This window comes from Chiloscyllium plagiosum, unplaced genomic scaffold (genome assembly GCF_037043375.1).
Source record: "Chiloscyllium plagiosum isolate Xiang-an unplaced genomic scaffold, Cpla_swu_hap1 HiC_scaffold_34, whole genome shotgun sequence".
Taxonomy (NCBI): Eukaryota; Metazoa; Chordata; class Chondrichthyes; order Orectolobiformes; family Hemiscylliidae; genus Chiloscyllium; species Chiloscyllium plagiosum.
The window spans coordinates 9,593,209-9,608,795 of NW_028270172.1; the positions used below are offsets into that span (position 1 = coordinate 9,593,209).

At 39.0% G+C, this 15,587-nt stretch overlaps 1 protein-coding gene across 2 annotated transcripts in view; it reads left to right on the top strand.

The window, feature by feature from the left end:
* zcchc2 (zinc finger, CCHC domain containing 2) overlaps positions 1-14,216 on the top strand; it is a 65,947-nt gene extending 51,731 nt beyond the window's left edge. For both annotated transcript variants that reach the window (XM_043719603.2, XM_087978479.1), the window contains 3 exons: positions 5,107-5,232; positions 7,952-9,358; positions 12,047-14,216. In XM_043719603.2, coding sequence (XP_043575538.2) covers positions 5,107-5,232; positions 7,952-9,358; positions 12,047-12,099 — 1,586 coding nt within the window. In that variant the 3' untranslated portion in view covers positions 12,100-14,216. The remainder of the gene's footprint in view (positions 1-5,106; positions 5,233-7,951; positions 9,359-12,046) is intronic.
* The last annotated feature ends 1,371 nt before the right edge of the window (positions 14,217-15,587 follow it).

A 15,587-nucleotide genomic window follows, 5' to 3' on the forward strand; every position in this document is an offset into this window, starting at 1 on the left:
GCTGTCATGATCAGCTGCATCTGCTGACTGTGGATGAGAACAGGTATGTCTTTCCCTCTTGTTGGCTTCCTCATTACCTGCTGACCTTATATTGAAATCTCCCCAAGTACAATACATTTTGGTGGCCTTGCCATCCTCAGTGTTTCCTCCAAGTGTTGCTCAACATGGAGTGCAATACATCAACCAAGGGAGGACTGTACGTGGTAATCAACAGGAGGCTTCCTTGCCCATGTTTAACCTGAATCCACAAAACTTCACGTGGTCTAGAGTCAGGACTCCCATGGCAATTCCCTCCTGGTGCACCACCACCTCTGGTCTGTCCTTTCAGTGAGACAGGACATATCCACGGATGGTGTGTAAGATATTAAGATATGGTTCTGAGAGTAGGACTGTAAGGCTGTTGGGTGACTGGTCTGTGAGACAGCTCCCTCATTTTCCCTCTTTTTTTTTTTTTTCCCCCCTTCCTTTTCCCTCCCCAAAAGATGTCAGTGTTGACAGGGAAGAATTAACAAACTTATTCACTTTTATTTAAAGAAAGCTTGAGACTGAGATGCAAACATCTGCCTGATGATTGACTTCAAGAGAAAGATCTGAATTTTTGTTCCCTTGCTATTCCCTATGTGTTCATTTGGCTTGGCTAAATTAATTAATTAGCTTCTCTGGTTTGAGATTACATTGGATTGTTGGTCAGAAGGTGGTATGTAATCACTGACTGGTGAGGGGTGGTGCTGGAAACAGAGCAGGGTCACAAGGGTGATGATGTGAGATTGGTTGATCTTTGTTCTGGAAGAAGAGATCTGTACTGATTTTATACAGTGCTGCAAAGGCTTATGGAACCAGCCCTTTTTGTCTCTTGCATGTCCAGTTTCCTAGCGTTTAAAGTAGAACATTGAATATACAGCACAGGAATGTGCCTTTCGGCCCATGATGTGCTGAACATGATGCCAAATTAAACGAATACCTTCTGCATGCCCTTGGTCCATATCCCTCCATTCCTTCATATTCATGAGCTTATTTAAAAGTCCCTTAAACAACCTATCGTATCTGCCTCCACCATCATGCCTGGCAGCATGTTCTAGGCTCCTGCGACACTTTTTTTAAAAAAAAAAAACCTCACCTTCATCTCCTTTGAACTTTCCCCTCACCTTAAATGTGTGTCCCCTAGTACTAAATATTTCAACTCTTGGAGGGGCGGGGAGTGTGACTGTCAAATCTATCTATGCATCTCAAAGTTTTATAGACATGTATCAAGGCTCCCCCAGTCTCTGCTACTCCAGAGGAAAAACCTGGGTTTTTCTTACCTTCCTTTTTAGCTCCTACCTGCTAATCCAGGCAGCATGCTGGTAAACTTCTTCTGTGCCCTCTCCAAAGCATCCACATCTTCCTGTAATGTAGTGACCAGAATTGAACGCAGTATTGTGTGACCTAACCAAGATCTTAAAAAGCTGCAACTTGTCATCCGGACACTTGTACTCGGTTCCCCAAGTCCCCATGTCATATGCTGCCTTTCCCTCCCTATCTACTTGAGTGGCTGCTTTCCGGCAGCTATGGATTGAACCCCAAGATCCCTTTGTACATCAGTGCTATTCAGGATCCTGCCATTAACTGTATACTTTCCTTTAACATTTGATCTCCCAAAGTGCAACACATCACAATTGCCCAGATTAAACTCCTCCTATTTCTCTGCCCACATCTGTTCCTGTATCCTTTGGCAATCTTCACTGTCTACATCTCCACTGATGTTTTGTATCATCTGCAAACTTACTAACCTATCCATCTATGTTTTTATCCAAGTCATTTAAATATATTACAAACAGAGGTCCCCGTGCAGAACACCACTAATCTCAGACCTCCAGCCAGAAAAGCGCCCTTCTGCCACTACCCTTTGTCTTCTATAGGCAAGCCAGTTCTGAATCCTAGTGACTGTGGATCCCATGTATCTTAATCTTCTGGATGAGCTTACCATGAGGGACCTTATTGAAAGCCTTACTAAAATCCTTGGAGACGACATACACCGTTCTAAACTCATCGATCACCTTTTTTCCCTCCAAATTCAATCAAGTTAGTAAGACATGACCTGCCCCCACACAGCCATGCTGACTGTCCCTAATTAGGCCATGCTTTTCCAAATGCCCATAAATCCTATTCCTATAATTCTCTCCAATGGCTTCCCAACTACTGAGACTCACCAGTCTATGGATTCCTGGATTATCCCTGTTTCCCTTCTTGAACAGAGGAACCATTTGAGCTACTCGCCAGTCCCCCAGGATCCCCCTCCATTGGCTGGGGTTACAAAGATTTTGGTCAAGGCCTCAAATCATCTGTTTTGCCCACTCAAATAACCAGGGGCAGATACTATCGGGCCCTGGGGACTTATCCTTGTTAATGTTCCTCAAGAGACCCAACACCACTTACTTCTCTATCTCAATGCCCCACCATATTAGCGTGCTCCACACAAATCTCACTATCCTCCATATCCTCCTCCTGGGTGAATACAGATGCAAAGTTTTTTTAAAAATATAGGGATATACAGCCTCTTTAACCTTTAAATTACTGACTTGTCTCATGAATGGATTAGTTGCCTGTTACAACCCTATTAAACCAAAAGTGGGCTGATTTGAGTTCAGTTTGAATTTGTTCTGAAAATTTAAACTTTAACGAGAACCACACTTTTTAAGGGCTAAATTTGCACTGATTAAGTTCTGCAGTTGACTTGGTAGGGACATCTGCCAAAATCAATTCAAGGGTGAAGTTTAAAATTTCCCAGCAATATATCTTTGGGGTCTACAACATAATGTACTTCTTCTATTTGGCGAAAGTGAGAACTGCAGATGCTGGAGATCAGAGACTAGATTAGAGTGGTGCTGGAAAAGCACAGCAGGTCAGGCAGCATCCGAGGAGCAGGAAAATTGATGTTTTGGGCAAAAGCCCTTCATCAGGAATGAAGCAGGGAGCCTCTGGGGTGGAGAGATAAATGGGAGGGGGGGGGGGGGTAGGGCTGGGGAGAAGGTAGCCAAGAGTACACGAGGTGGGGATGAAGGTGATAGGTCGGAGTGAGGGTAGAAAGGATAGGTGGGAAGGGAAATGGGCAGGTAGGACAGGTCATGAGGATGGTGCTGAGCTGGCAGGTTGGAACTGGGGTAAGGTGGGGTAGGGGAAATGAAGAAATTGGTGAAGTCCACATTGATGCCCTGGCATTGAAGTGTTCTGAGGTGGAAGATGAGGCGTTCTTCCTCCAGGTGTCGGGTAGTGAGGGAGTGGAGGTGGAGGAGGCCCAGGACTTGTATGTCCTCGAGTGGAAGGGGGTGTTGAAAGGTTCAGCCACGGGGCGGTGGGGTTGATTGGTGCGGGTGTTCCAGAGATGTTCCCTAATGTGCTTCTATTTGGCTTACTTTGAGAAGCAGGTCAGGATTATAGTGCTTGGTAACAAATTACTTGGCAATTAGTGCAGAGATTTCTTCAGTCACACTCTATATTCTTCTAAGTGCAATGTTTTGCTTTTTCAAAAAGATGTTTTTGTCCCCTAGTGAAAGAACTTTGAAATGAGCCAATTCATTTTCCTCTGGTTATTTCTTTGCATCGTGTCTTTAACACAGCCTGCTTCAATACCTTGCTAACTTTCATCTCAAGTTTAACATTCCAGTCTAGCAAACAGAGTCCAATTAATTTCAAAAGTTGTTTTGTTGCTTGTCCGTTTTGATGTGATTGTAAATAACTTCACTGACAGCAATATTGATGTGACATTCAGATCACTTTTATACACCGTATTTAGAGACTAAGTATACAAAGGTAGTGATTTTACTTGTATAGTGATTTAGGAAGAATCTATCTACAAAAACACAAGTCAGAATTGAATAAGTCATCGAGCTGGAAGTGTTGGTCCTTCCAAAGGCAATATGACAAAAATCAGAGTGATTAAAAGCTTGATTTGTCAGTAGTGGAAAAGATGCCAATTGTAGCTGGAAACTGAGGCAAGAAAGATTTATTAAAGAGTTGCACTTAGCTTGCAAAATATTCCATACTGAGGGGATGACCCAGAGAACTGGATCTTTCCAGCAAGTTGCAAACTGATTTCTAATCTTCTTGGAAGCATCATTCACGGAATAACTTGCGGCTTTAATATTTAATTTAAGACCCTTTTAATTGGGTCTTTTCCTATTCTAAATTTGCAGTTGATTTGTCACAGTAAAGATTATAAAGTATAGTATTATGGTTCATGTGCTTGGAAAGTTGACTGCAGCCCCAATAAACTTGTGCAAAATATTCTGTATCAGAATTGAAACTGGATATAGCTGTACTGTAACTGCCATCAATTGATCATTCAGATCTTTAATAAAGAATAACTACTGTTGTCCCTCCTGTGTTTTTTCACAATCTTTAGATTTTCATAATAATTGCATGAACCTTTAGAAAGTCTATTGTTTCTTGTAACCCTGTGAGGTTTGTGTAGAGCCAGGGAAGCAGGAGAAGAAATGCTTAGCATCAGCTTAGTATTCGCTTTGATGAAGCGAAGTCCAGTAACTCAATGTGGGAGTATTGGCTGTGAATATGTCTATGGTGCCTTACAGTCAATGAGCAAGTCTGCCAGTCATAGATACACAAATTTCATTTTGAAGTTTTAACACCACCTAGTGGTTAAAACCGAAGTATGTCACTAATGTTATTCCAACCTTTGTATTGGTGTTGGACAAAAGGGAATTTCTCAATGTTATTTGTTTATATCTGATCCAGTCCACTTGCAGATTGAGTATTTTTCAGTTTGAAAATGTCATTCATTTGTGCTTTTGCCATTTAGAAGTTGTATTTTGTTTGCATATTTTGCAAAATTGTGGTGTTGCAATTAAGGTTCATAATAGTTGGATGTCTCATGACAAGAAATGAACAGGATGCTGTAATGTTGTGGATTGTCATTAGTGGCAATGCAAATGTAGTCCAAATTCTGCAGTGCACTTGCCTAAAGGACAGGGATAAGAGTAAGTGCAAACAAAGTATTTTACAAAATAATGCAATGAACTACATGGCCTGTAATTGTGCATCGTGCTACAGACTAAAGAGTTGTTTGGCTTTATTTTTATCATTCAAATGTACCTACCTGATTTGTTCTAGAATTAAGGGATGTTGGCTCTGGATTGGAGGCATGTGGAGACAGCTCTTCGGAAAGCTACAGTTCTCCCTCCAGCCCAAGACATGATGGAAAAGAGAGTTGTGAAAGTGAAGATGAAAAAGACAAAGGTGAGTTATTTTGAATTACTAAAATCCTTCTAAATAGTTTATAACATGCAATTATAAGAGACTATTTGACAGCACGTGGATACTGGACTAGCTTCACTGCAGGTGCCTGTATTTTATCTTGAAACATTCAGTGAAGTTAGTAATAATGTGTCAAATGATTAGATCTCAAGTGGGTGTTTGAAAAGTATTCAGAAAAGGTATCAAAAAAGATTTTGGAACCAGTTTTAAATATTCATGCTCCTGAAGATGAAATCCCAATTTAGAAAACAATTCTAAATGAAATATGGAAGGACTTTTGTATGGGAACTGTAAATTTTGTTGTGTAATGTGTAACAAACTACTAGAAAGTAATCACCAATTTTTAATTCTTTAATCATGTATTCCAGTATAAATTTGGAGTATCAGCTTATTGAGAGCATTTTAAATGTAGCTCAAATGTGGACCAAAAATGTTTTAACATTAGAGGAAGTTAGTTTCATTAGTCGTGGCTACAAAATCAATAATTTTTGTCAAAAATCAATCTCGTGTTCTCACGCTGTTTTGGAACCAAACCTGCCTCATCGCCTGAACTGTTCTACTTGTGACTCCAATGTACTGTTGTGTGATTTGGCTCTTAACCCTCTGAAATGGCTTAACAAACCACTGTTCAAGGGCAATAGAGACAGGCAATAAATGCCTAATCTTGTCAGCAATACTGACATCCACGAAAGAATATTTTTACAAAAACCGTGATTCCTGTAGCTTTCAGCTAAGCTTGACAATGTGTGTTTCTACCCCACTTTCCTTGCTGATAAAACCTACAGTCTCTTTAGTATCAGGTCCTTTACTGGTACTTGAATTTTCACACTAATATGTTCATTTAGTGATTTGGTAATCTAAAGATCAAGTCACATGAACAGTTAAGTCTGTATCAATGTGGACTCCTCCAGAACCCCCTCTTCTGGCTTGCTTGCCATATTTTATTTTGCTCCAGTGACAGCTATTCCTTCACCCTTCACTCATTTGCTTTTGGGAAACTTCCAGCCCAAAACTTATTTTCTTACTACCTTTCCTGTAATTGCTTTTAACTTCAGGACACTTTGACAGTCTGTCAACTTGACCCTTCAGTCTCGATGCAAGAGTTGTTATTAAACAAAGTCGAATATGTCATGAATTGACTGCATTAATTTTGTTAACTTTGTGTGGTTATATACAGCTCAGAAATGACCTATTCAACCCAACCAGTCCATGCTCCACTTGGTTGTCTCTCCTTTTGAAAAGAAAGGGATGTGTCAATTTTAGTTTGTATACATTTGTATTTTGGGTATTTCTTCTTTGCCTTCCAGTTTTTCTAGCCTTTTTGATAATATGGCCACCAGATTGCAGGCAGTATTTTAACAGTGATTCGCCTAAGGTTCAATAAATTTGGCAAAACTTCTCTCCTTTTCAATTTTGTTCTTCTAAAATTGGAGCCTAGAGCTTGCTTTTACTTATGACCTTGCTAATCCATATTGCAACTTCTAGTAATAAAGCTGGTGTTCACCTGTTAGCAGTGAAGTCTGTAGTTCCACATGTTAAGCTAGTTAGTCTTTCAACTATTGACTAGATTTCAAGTGAACTCTAATTTACAGTGCAATATTCTGAATGTACAGAAATGCTTTGTGGAAATTAGTTTGGAAGTGAAGTCAATGTCACACAAAAATGTGATAGCAAGTTTGTGTATTCAAACCGGAATGAGATGTATCTCCAGTTAAGCAGGTTTTGGGGTTGGCTATGAAGTTTGGTCAGAATTTAAGAAAGGGAACTCTGCCAAGGGAACTAGGCATGTAGGACCTGCTTCTGTTAGGCAGACAAGGTTTCAGTTCGATACCCATTTTGAAAAATGTTATTGCTCACAAACTTCTATTGCATGTTGTGTTAGCCTGCATTATATGCCCATAGTCTGAAATGAAGCCACTACCTTCTCAAATGCATGTGTTATTGTTGCACTTGGGGTACGACTAGTGTAGTATCATTTTAGATGAATGTTTTAATTACCTTCTCAATGTCTTGCTGTTGTATCAAATATTCCAATCTCTATCTAGTTGATAGTATACTGGTGATTTTGTATTTTCCTATAAGAATATTTGGAGAGGTTTTTGAGCATGTGCAGTTCCACACAATTTGGAACTTGGATTTAGGTGTCATTCTTAAATACAGGTATTAGAAGTGCTTCTTGCAGTCAAATGTTCTCTTCCTAACACTACTCATTTTATGATAGTAAATAAAATATTTAAAACGCTGATCCTCAAAGCACTAGTTTTGTCAGGCAGTAATTTGAACAAATCTTCAAGTCTGAATTTTAAATCGTGTAATGAGTATCAAAAGTAGATGGATCAAGGGCAAATAAATGTGTTGGGATACAGGTCAGCGATGATCTTTTGATGGGTAGCATGCACACGAAAGTCTGAGTGGCTTGCTTTTGTATTCCTTGAGCATAATCCTGCTAGATCACTTTTTGAAAATTTAGTTGTTCGTTCATGGCAAACGTGAACTTTTCCACAGTCTTTTTTTTTTACTGCGATAACCAAAGTATAAGCTGTAAATACCACAATTTTCCTCCTTTTACTGATTCACTGAGCATTAATTAACATCTAGCATATTTGTGTATAAATATAAACTTTAGCTAGATTTGTAATTGCCTTTTTGTTTTGTTTCTTTTGAAATTAACATGTTACATGCTTCTTTTCTTTTCGATTAGATTCTGATAGCACTTCAGAGGATTCTGGGAAAGATAAGCACCAGGAGAGGCCCCCCTGTAATCTGGCTCGTGGAAGTACTTCGCGGCCAACCGCTCAGGTTGCTCCAGTGCAGAGCGAGAATTGTACTCCTCCAGGGAACCCGCCTATCCCTTTTCTTCCTCGCATTCCTTTAATGCCTCCTATGCCCTATGTGATGCAAAATGGTGGAAAGAAGCCAGACTGCATTGCTCCTGTAGACAAAACTGTTGGGATGATTGTGACTGTCCCTCCTGCTGCCACCTCTCTTCGAGAATCTTCACAGGTAGCACCACTTGGTGCTGCTGAAGCTGGGAAGCGAGTGGACATGATTCCCTCCCACCTTTCAGTAGCGACACCTTTCCTTCTACAGACTGCTAACCCTGCCCTGCATCCCATGACGCACAGACATAAAATGACAGCGTCACAAATGAACTTTGAGAACTGCCATGTTCTAGGACCCCAGACACCAGCAGGCACAGTGAATATTGGATCAGCCAACACAGCTTTCATCCCAGTTCACAGCCACTCTCCATCTGGGAAGCTATCAACACCTTCCGTTTTGGATCCCACGACTAAAACTTCACAGAACATCGTAGGACTGAATGCTTTGTTGCCTCAAGCTGATGGAAATATAGGCACTGTACCAGAATCTGCCAGTTTAAAAGTGATGCTTCCTGCAGCTGGCCTGCTACCACCACCTGGCTCATACAATCTAAGTGGAACTCCAAACAGTGTTTTGCCTTTGCAGGGTTCAGCAACCCCTCCATCTCCTGTAGGTCAAATCCAGTCTACTGGATCCTCAGTCCCCACCCACACCCCAGGCCCTGTGCCAAGCCTCAATACAGCATTAACTCATAGCACAGCTCAGAGTGACAGCACCTCTTATATCAACACAATAGGAAATACTAGTACTAATGGGACCATTCAACCAAACCAGCAGCTTGGCTGTGGAGCTTGTAGTTCCTGCGGATGCCGAGGTAGCTGTGGGACCAATAGTAACCCTCATCTAAACTACTACTACCCTAGCACAATACCTAGCCATCTTATCAGAGTTCCTTTTATCCCTTTCAGTGGGGTAACCTCTCTTTGTAATGGTAGCTACCTCAACCAAGCACATCAAAACAATGGAACACAGATGCCCTTTTATCAGAACCCTTATACTAGTGGATTAATGCATGATCCTATGGCAAATCAGACTAACTACGGGATGCAACAAATGCCTGGATTTTTCAGAGGATTTCCATTGATGTATCAAGTGGCCAACATGGTCACCAGTGTAAATGGTATGGGACCTAAAAAGAATGGAAATGCATCCTGTTATAATTGTGGTGTAGGTGGACACTATGCACAGGATTGTAAACAGCCATCTATGGAGGCCAGTCAGCCAGGTAAGCAGAATGTGTTCAAGATTCAAACAGGAATCTGCTTCAAACATTTTAGTTTAGTTTGCTCCCAGAATCTTGAAATGACAGTTTCAAACTCAGTAGTGGTTAAGCTATGCCATGGCCTCGCTTCTGTTTACAAAGCTATTTTGAGATTTGCTGCCCTGTCAAGTATAATCATATGATTTCTGATTTAACTATTGAACTCTGTTAAAGACATTTGAGTGGATCTGATAATCTAATCCGCAGGTTACTGAGTGACCAGTGAAATTATTGCATTGTTAAATATTAATGTGCTGCATATTCTGAGGAAAAGCTTAAATTTGTAATTGGCAGAATTTGTCCTGTATCCTGTAATTGTGAATATACAGCTTGTACTTCAGTGCACTGATTTGAAAAGGGAAGGTAAGATATCTTTGATCTTGTTCCTATTGCTTTTGTTCAATACATTGAATGCCCAGGCTGGAGGTGCATCTGAAACCTCCATGTGGTATTTTCAACATTAGCTTTTTTTTTAAAGCTTTCAAAATTACTTACATTTTCCTCTTCTCTATACTGATGGCATTGCTGGAATTTGTCATATTGTGTCTCGGACTAGAATAGAGATTTGTAAACTAATTTGATCAAATTTATTATTAACTCAAAGACAGTCATGTGCACTTGTTCAGAGATGGTTGGAGCTAATTGTGTCCCTTTGCACTGAGATGGGGACAGACTGAAAGAATCATGAAGATGATCGAGCAGTAAGTAGCAAAATTACTCCCCAGACTAAACAAGCGCAACTCTGATTGTCTTACTGACACTGTAAAGTCTTGCAGCAACCGAGAATGCTATTTTCAGTTCTGATCACCAGCATGCTGGAGAAACACCAAGTGATGGTTGGAGAGAACAGCATTGATTCCGGAGGCCTTGGTTTACATGTGGGAGCATTCATTAAAAAAAAACTCTAAGCAAGTTCCCAGTAGTTTTGTCAGTAAGATGTGTTCCATGTGGCTTTTCACTTTATTTGTTGCCAGGCTCCACTGCAGGAGTCCAGTTAGAATTGTACCTTCTTTATTTGTAGTATGAAAAGATGTTGGTGAAGACTCTTGACTGATAACTTCAGTATTTTGGTATAAGGATACTGGTGCCTGTGCTTGTAAGTAATGCAGAAATGACCATCTGAGTTGTGTGGGAGGCACAAACTGTAGATCATTTAAAATACAATGGGAGGGAAGTGATGATCTCCATTGTCTTTATGAAGTGATACATTTAAAGTTCAAGTGACAAGTGGAGCAGCCTGCACACTTATTGCAAAAACACATACCCGCTCGAGTTTAATACAAAAGTAAAACAATTTTTTTCTGTGGGCTCAACATTCAAACATTCCCTTACAGTTTAGGGATGAAGGAACTAGTGATTGTACAGAACCGTTTCTATTTGGGATTGCTAGGCACATGAATGGCTGTACAAAAGTTAAATTTTAACTCCTTTAGAGTTCAAGGCATAATAATGAGAAAACAAATGGAAATGTATTATCTTTCTAAAAGTACTCTGATCAGCTTATAAATGAAACTTTAATCTACCAACTGACTAGCTTATCATGGCTCAGCAGCCCTATCCTGTAGGTAACTTACTCTTTGGACCACAGAAGTTAAGTCCTTGTTTGTCTTGGACTTCACCTCTTATAAATTGTGTTTTAAAGTTCACAGAGCCAATGCTTTCTGATTACTGTCATGTTTGCTTTATGTACTCTGTCTTTGTCTTTGTCTTTGTAATGAATTGCAACTCTGCTCCCTGTTTTACTTGAAGCAAAGCTGTGTGTAATTGAAAACGTCTGTGTGCTATTAACTGGAACACAATGATGAGCAGAAGCAGCTTTTTTTTGTTTCTAAATGCCATCACTCCTCATCACTGCTCAAGAATAAGTTTTTAAAATAGTAGAATGAAGGTAGTGTTGAACTTGCAGCTGCTTCCGGTGATTCATCCTTCTTTCTAAATATGCTTCTAGATTTCAGTAGTATAAGATTTTTATTTAAGTCCTCTTGCAGTCTTCCCCATGAAAGTTAACAATGATTGCACAATGGAGACTCGGACCAGTTGTAGTCATACAGCATGAAACAGACCCTTTGGTCCAACTAGTGTGTGCCAACCACTTTCCAAAACCAAACTAGTCCCACTTACCTGCATTTAGCCCATACCCCTCCAAACCTTTCCAATTCTTGAACTTGTCTAAATGTCTTTCAAAAGTTGTAAATGTACCTGTATGTGCCATTTCCTATGGCACATGAGCAACTGTTATTTACAAAAAGCCCCTCATGTCTTAATTATATTTCTGAAATATTTAAAAATTCCTGTAGGTGGGATTAAAATTATCACAAGACTCTTCTGTACTTTGACCAGGCCAAAGTGATTTTCAAAAAGGATTTTTTTTTCTCAGCATGAAAGAATCCTATTTAACCCCTTTGTTTTCAACTTCCAAACGGTGACATCTTCTATCAAAACAATCCTTTGGCAGGATCTGCACTGCATTTGGCCAAAGTAGTCTTTTGTGGTCTTCTACCTTATTGCAATATAATGTGTAAACTACACCAAAACATAATTGACAATGAAAATTTTCTCCATGAAGTAAACGTGTCTTTTACAGTGATCGTGTAATGTTTTGAAATACTGCAGTGGGCTTTTTAATAAAATTAATTTTCTTCTCACTTTCAGGTGCCTTCAAATTAAAGTTTGCGCCATCTCATGATTTGGATTCAGCTGACTAAGCTAGAAGGGTTATATCAACTTAGAAATGAGCCTGAATATATAGGTGTGACCCGAACAACACACTTAATGCTCTGTTAGTCCAGCACAAATGCTTTCTCCATTAGATTGGAATTAGCACATGGTCACTGAAGCCTGGGTTTTCTTGAACTTGTGGCATTTTTTCAGTGTATGGACATATCTTGACCTATTTTGGCTGCGGTGTTCATGAAGCAAACAGAGCAGTCGACCTAGAAATATATAATATTGACCTCTCGATTTGCACTGATGAATGTATTATACCAAGAGGCACGTGCAATGTTCGCTGTTATATTTTATGGCAGTGTTTGAGAACTGACTTGTCCGACAAAGACACTGGGCTGGATTGAGCAGACTGCTGCCGGTTAAAATGCCAGGTCACATCTTGCATCATGGTACATCTTCTGTCTGCGTCAAATTGTCTTCAAATTACAAGTCTCTCCCTTTTTCTGTTTTTTTTTTAGTTTCAGTTGATGTAGAAATCACTCTGCTTTCAAAAGGTAGATACATGAATTTAAATACTTCTGTTTGGAATAGTGGGTAAGAGTAAAAATACAGATTGATATGGGTAATGTTTTTTATTGTTTTTTGAAGAAAAGCTTTTGAGTGCCTGTATTAATCCAGATAAAAATAACAGGAAACACAATTTTCAGAATACTGCCTGTTTAGACTTTTAGGCTTTAAAAAAAATTGAAAGCATTTTTTGAATAGCTGATTATCTTCATTACTTTACTTTTTGATATTTATGATGACTCTTTAAATTTGACAGAAGTGTGAATGTGTTTTTAAATTTCTTTAGATCAAACCATTGAATATCCAGAACCATTTTGTGAATCCCGTCTTTATACTGTACCATAAGTGTGCATCGGGTGTTACTTGATTTTCTTTTTTAAAAAAAGGCTCTAAATGAGATTGCTAATGGGGAGATGGTGTTTACTTGGATTTTAGAATGTAAAACAAATTTTATTTTACTCCTAGCTCTACACAAAGGTTACACTGCTCCATGATGAAAAACAAAAACCACTGTTAGATATTTATTATAGAGTGGTGTGATCTCTGCAGATTTGACGTGGTAGTGATTTCACCATTTCACTTGCATTTACCACTACTATAATGTGAAGATGGATGCTTGATATTTGTAAATGGTATTAATCATGTCAGCTTGTCAGTAATTATTGCTGCTTTTTTAGGAAGAGAGGTAAAAGCCAGTATGCACTATTCTGCTTCCAGGTTTGTTTAAGTGCACTGAGGTGATTTGCAAGATGATGGCAGTTTTGAGGGTTGCTGCATCTTACAGCAACAGGTTGAATTAGTGCTGTCCAAGCTTGACAGTTGACATTCCTTAACATTAATGGGAATATATGGAGTTGTGATATTGGCATGCAGCAGTCTGCTTTTTGTAAATGTATAGAGTCTTACTCTTTTTTTTTGTGGATTGATGTATGTTGACTTGAAAAATGAGTGAGTGTCATAGGAGTTGAATGTGCTTTTTGTCTGTAGGCTCTTAAGGAGCCTTTGTCTCGTCTTTAAGGCCCATGTCAACAAAAAGCTGTCATCAAAGAGTATTTTTTTAAGGGAAAGAAAAATTGCAGTTGACTTGATCTGTCCATACTTTAGTCAAGCTGCTTTGACCCAAACTACTTGCATGTAAGAAATAACCAGTTGACATTTGAGCCTTTAATGCCACTCATGTGAATCAGTTAATAATTGTTTCTAGATCTCTAGAGGATGACGTGTGGCATTTATTTTCCTTAAATGTGTTTTACTAACTTTGGATGACCAATTGAAAACAAAACCATTATCTTGCTGCAACTGTGCTGTTGAATTCTATAATAGATTTAAAAAAAAGGTAAGCCACGTGAACTTGTAAGACGATATGTTGTAAATAACTTGGCTATATTGAAACTAATTTTATGGTTTAAAAACTGTACTGTATATAGGAGGTATGCTGCTACCTTCAGTTCATTCATATGTTTACTGTATTCTTTGATATTCAAAATGTTATGTACTGGAAAGGTCACTTATATTTCTAGAACAAATTTTTGGATTTTATGCAACTTTTTTCCCTGAATTAACAGCAATAAAAATTATACAAATCTTTTATTACAGTTTCCTCTCATTTTAAACACTGTTCTTACGTTCACAGATCCAAGAACCAGATTTGTTTTGCTATTATCATTTACAGTAATTCATTAAGAAAATGTTGGTCTACACAAGAGGAATAGTGTTTGAATCCCAACCTTTGTAGCTATACTTTGCCCAAATGGTAGCTTTGCTAATTGGAATGTGGTTATCAGTCGGCAGCAGAAATGGCTTCAGGGGCTAGGTTCATCTCTCGCATTCATGTACAGTTGCTGTGATAGAACCATGACAAGACTACAGTCTTTAAAAAAAGTAAAACCTGTTTTGCACATCTGGAATGCTTTTCCATAACATCAATATTTTGATCACGATGCTTGTTTTCATGGTGAGATCATACTGATGTCTTTTAACTTTTGTCACTTTCTTGGTCCCCGTACCCCTCAATTAGTAGCAAGAATTGTTTAGGGAATACGATCTGCTTCGCTTTTAAGGCCCATTGTTTGTGTTTGCTACTTAACTACACCACTAACTACTGAGCCTGGGGTGATAAGCAATTAATTTAGTAACCACCCTGTTTTTCAAATTTGCATTTTACTGGTGTGCTAAGATCCACCAGAAAGTGAAGAGTTTGCCTTCATGAATGGTGATGCTATCTTGACTAATCTGGCCATTGAGACTGACATCTGAGACCTATAAAATCCTAGCAGGAAGGATAGTCCTGGTAACAGTGGCGTTCAGTATCAGGGTTGCAGTCTGAGGATACAGGGTGAACCATTTAGGACTGAGATGCAAAATGTCTTCACGAGAGTGTGGTAAACCTATGAAATTTGGTACCATAGAAAGCAGTCGAGGCCAAAACATTGTGTAATTTCAAACCAAAAAAAACGTTGGGTGTAGTACTTAACACCAAAGGGATCAAAGGATGAAGGGAGAAAGTTGGGAGTAGGGCATATTAGCAACATGCAGCAACTTGCCAAAATTAAAAACTGCTAAAGTTAGATGGCAAATGATTTGGCTCTGCTAAGTAGTCAGATAACTATAATTTAGTGTCTTCAAAATCACTTTGTCTTGTAAGCTACATGACTCCTTGTTAACACGTCACTTCTATTTTTGACCAAACTGATCTTAATCCCGTTTGCAGATGTTTGCTGTTATGTCCAATTCGTGACCTAAACCAATCTGGCACATTGATAAGTGGGAAAACATTTGTTTAATGCAGGAATCCATTTTCCCAGTTGGATTTTCATGTTGAATAGCTTTGCATGGTGCACTTTATAAAAGTTGTAAAGGCTTGATTCATTTTATTGGCAGACATTGTCAATTATTTTCAGCTGCCAGATAATGTGGCCAATGCATTTTTCTTCAACTGTGATTTACTGTTTTACGCCTA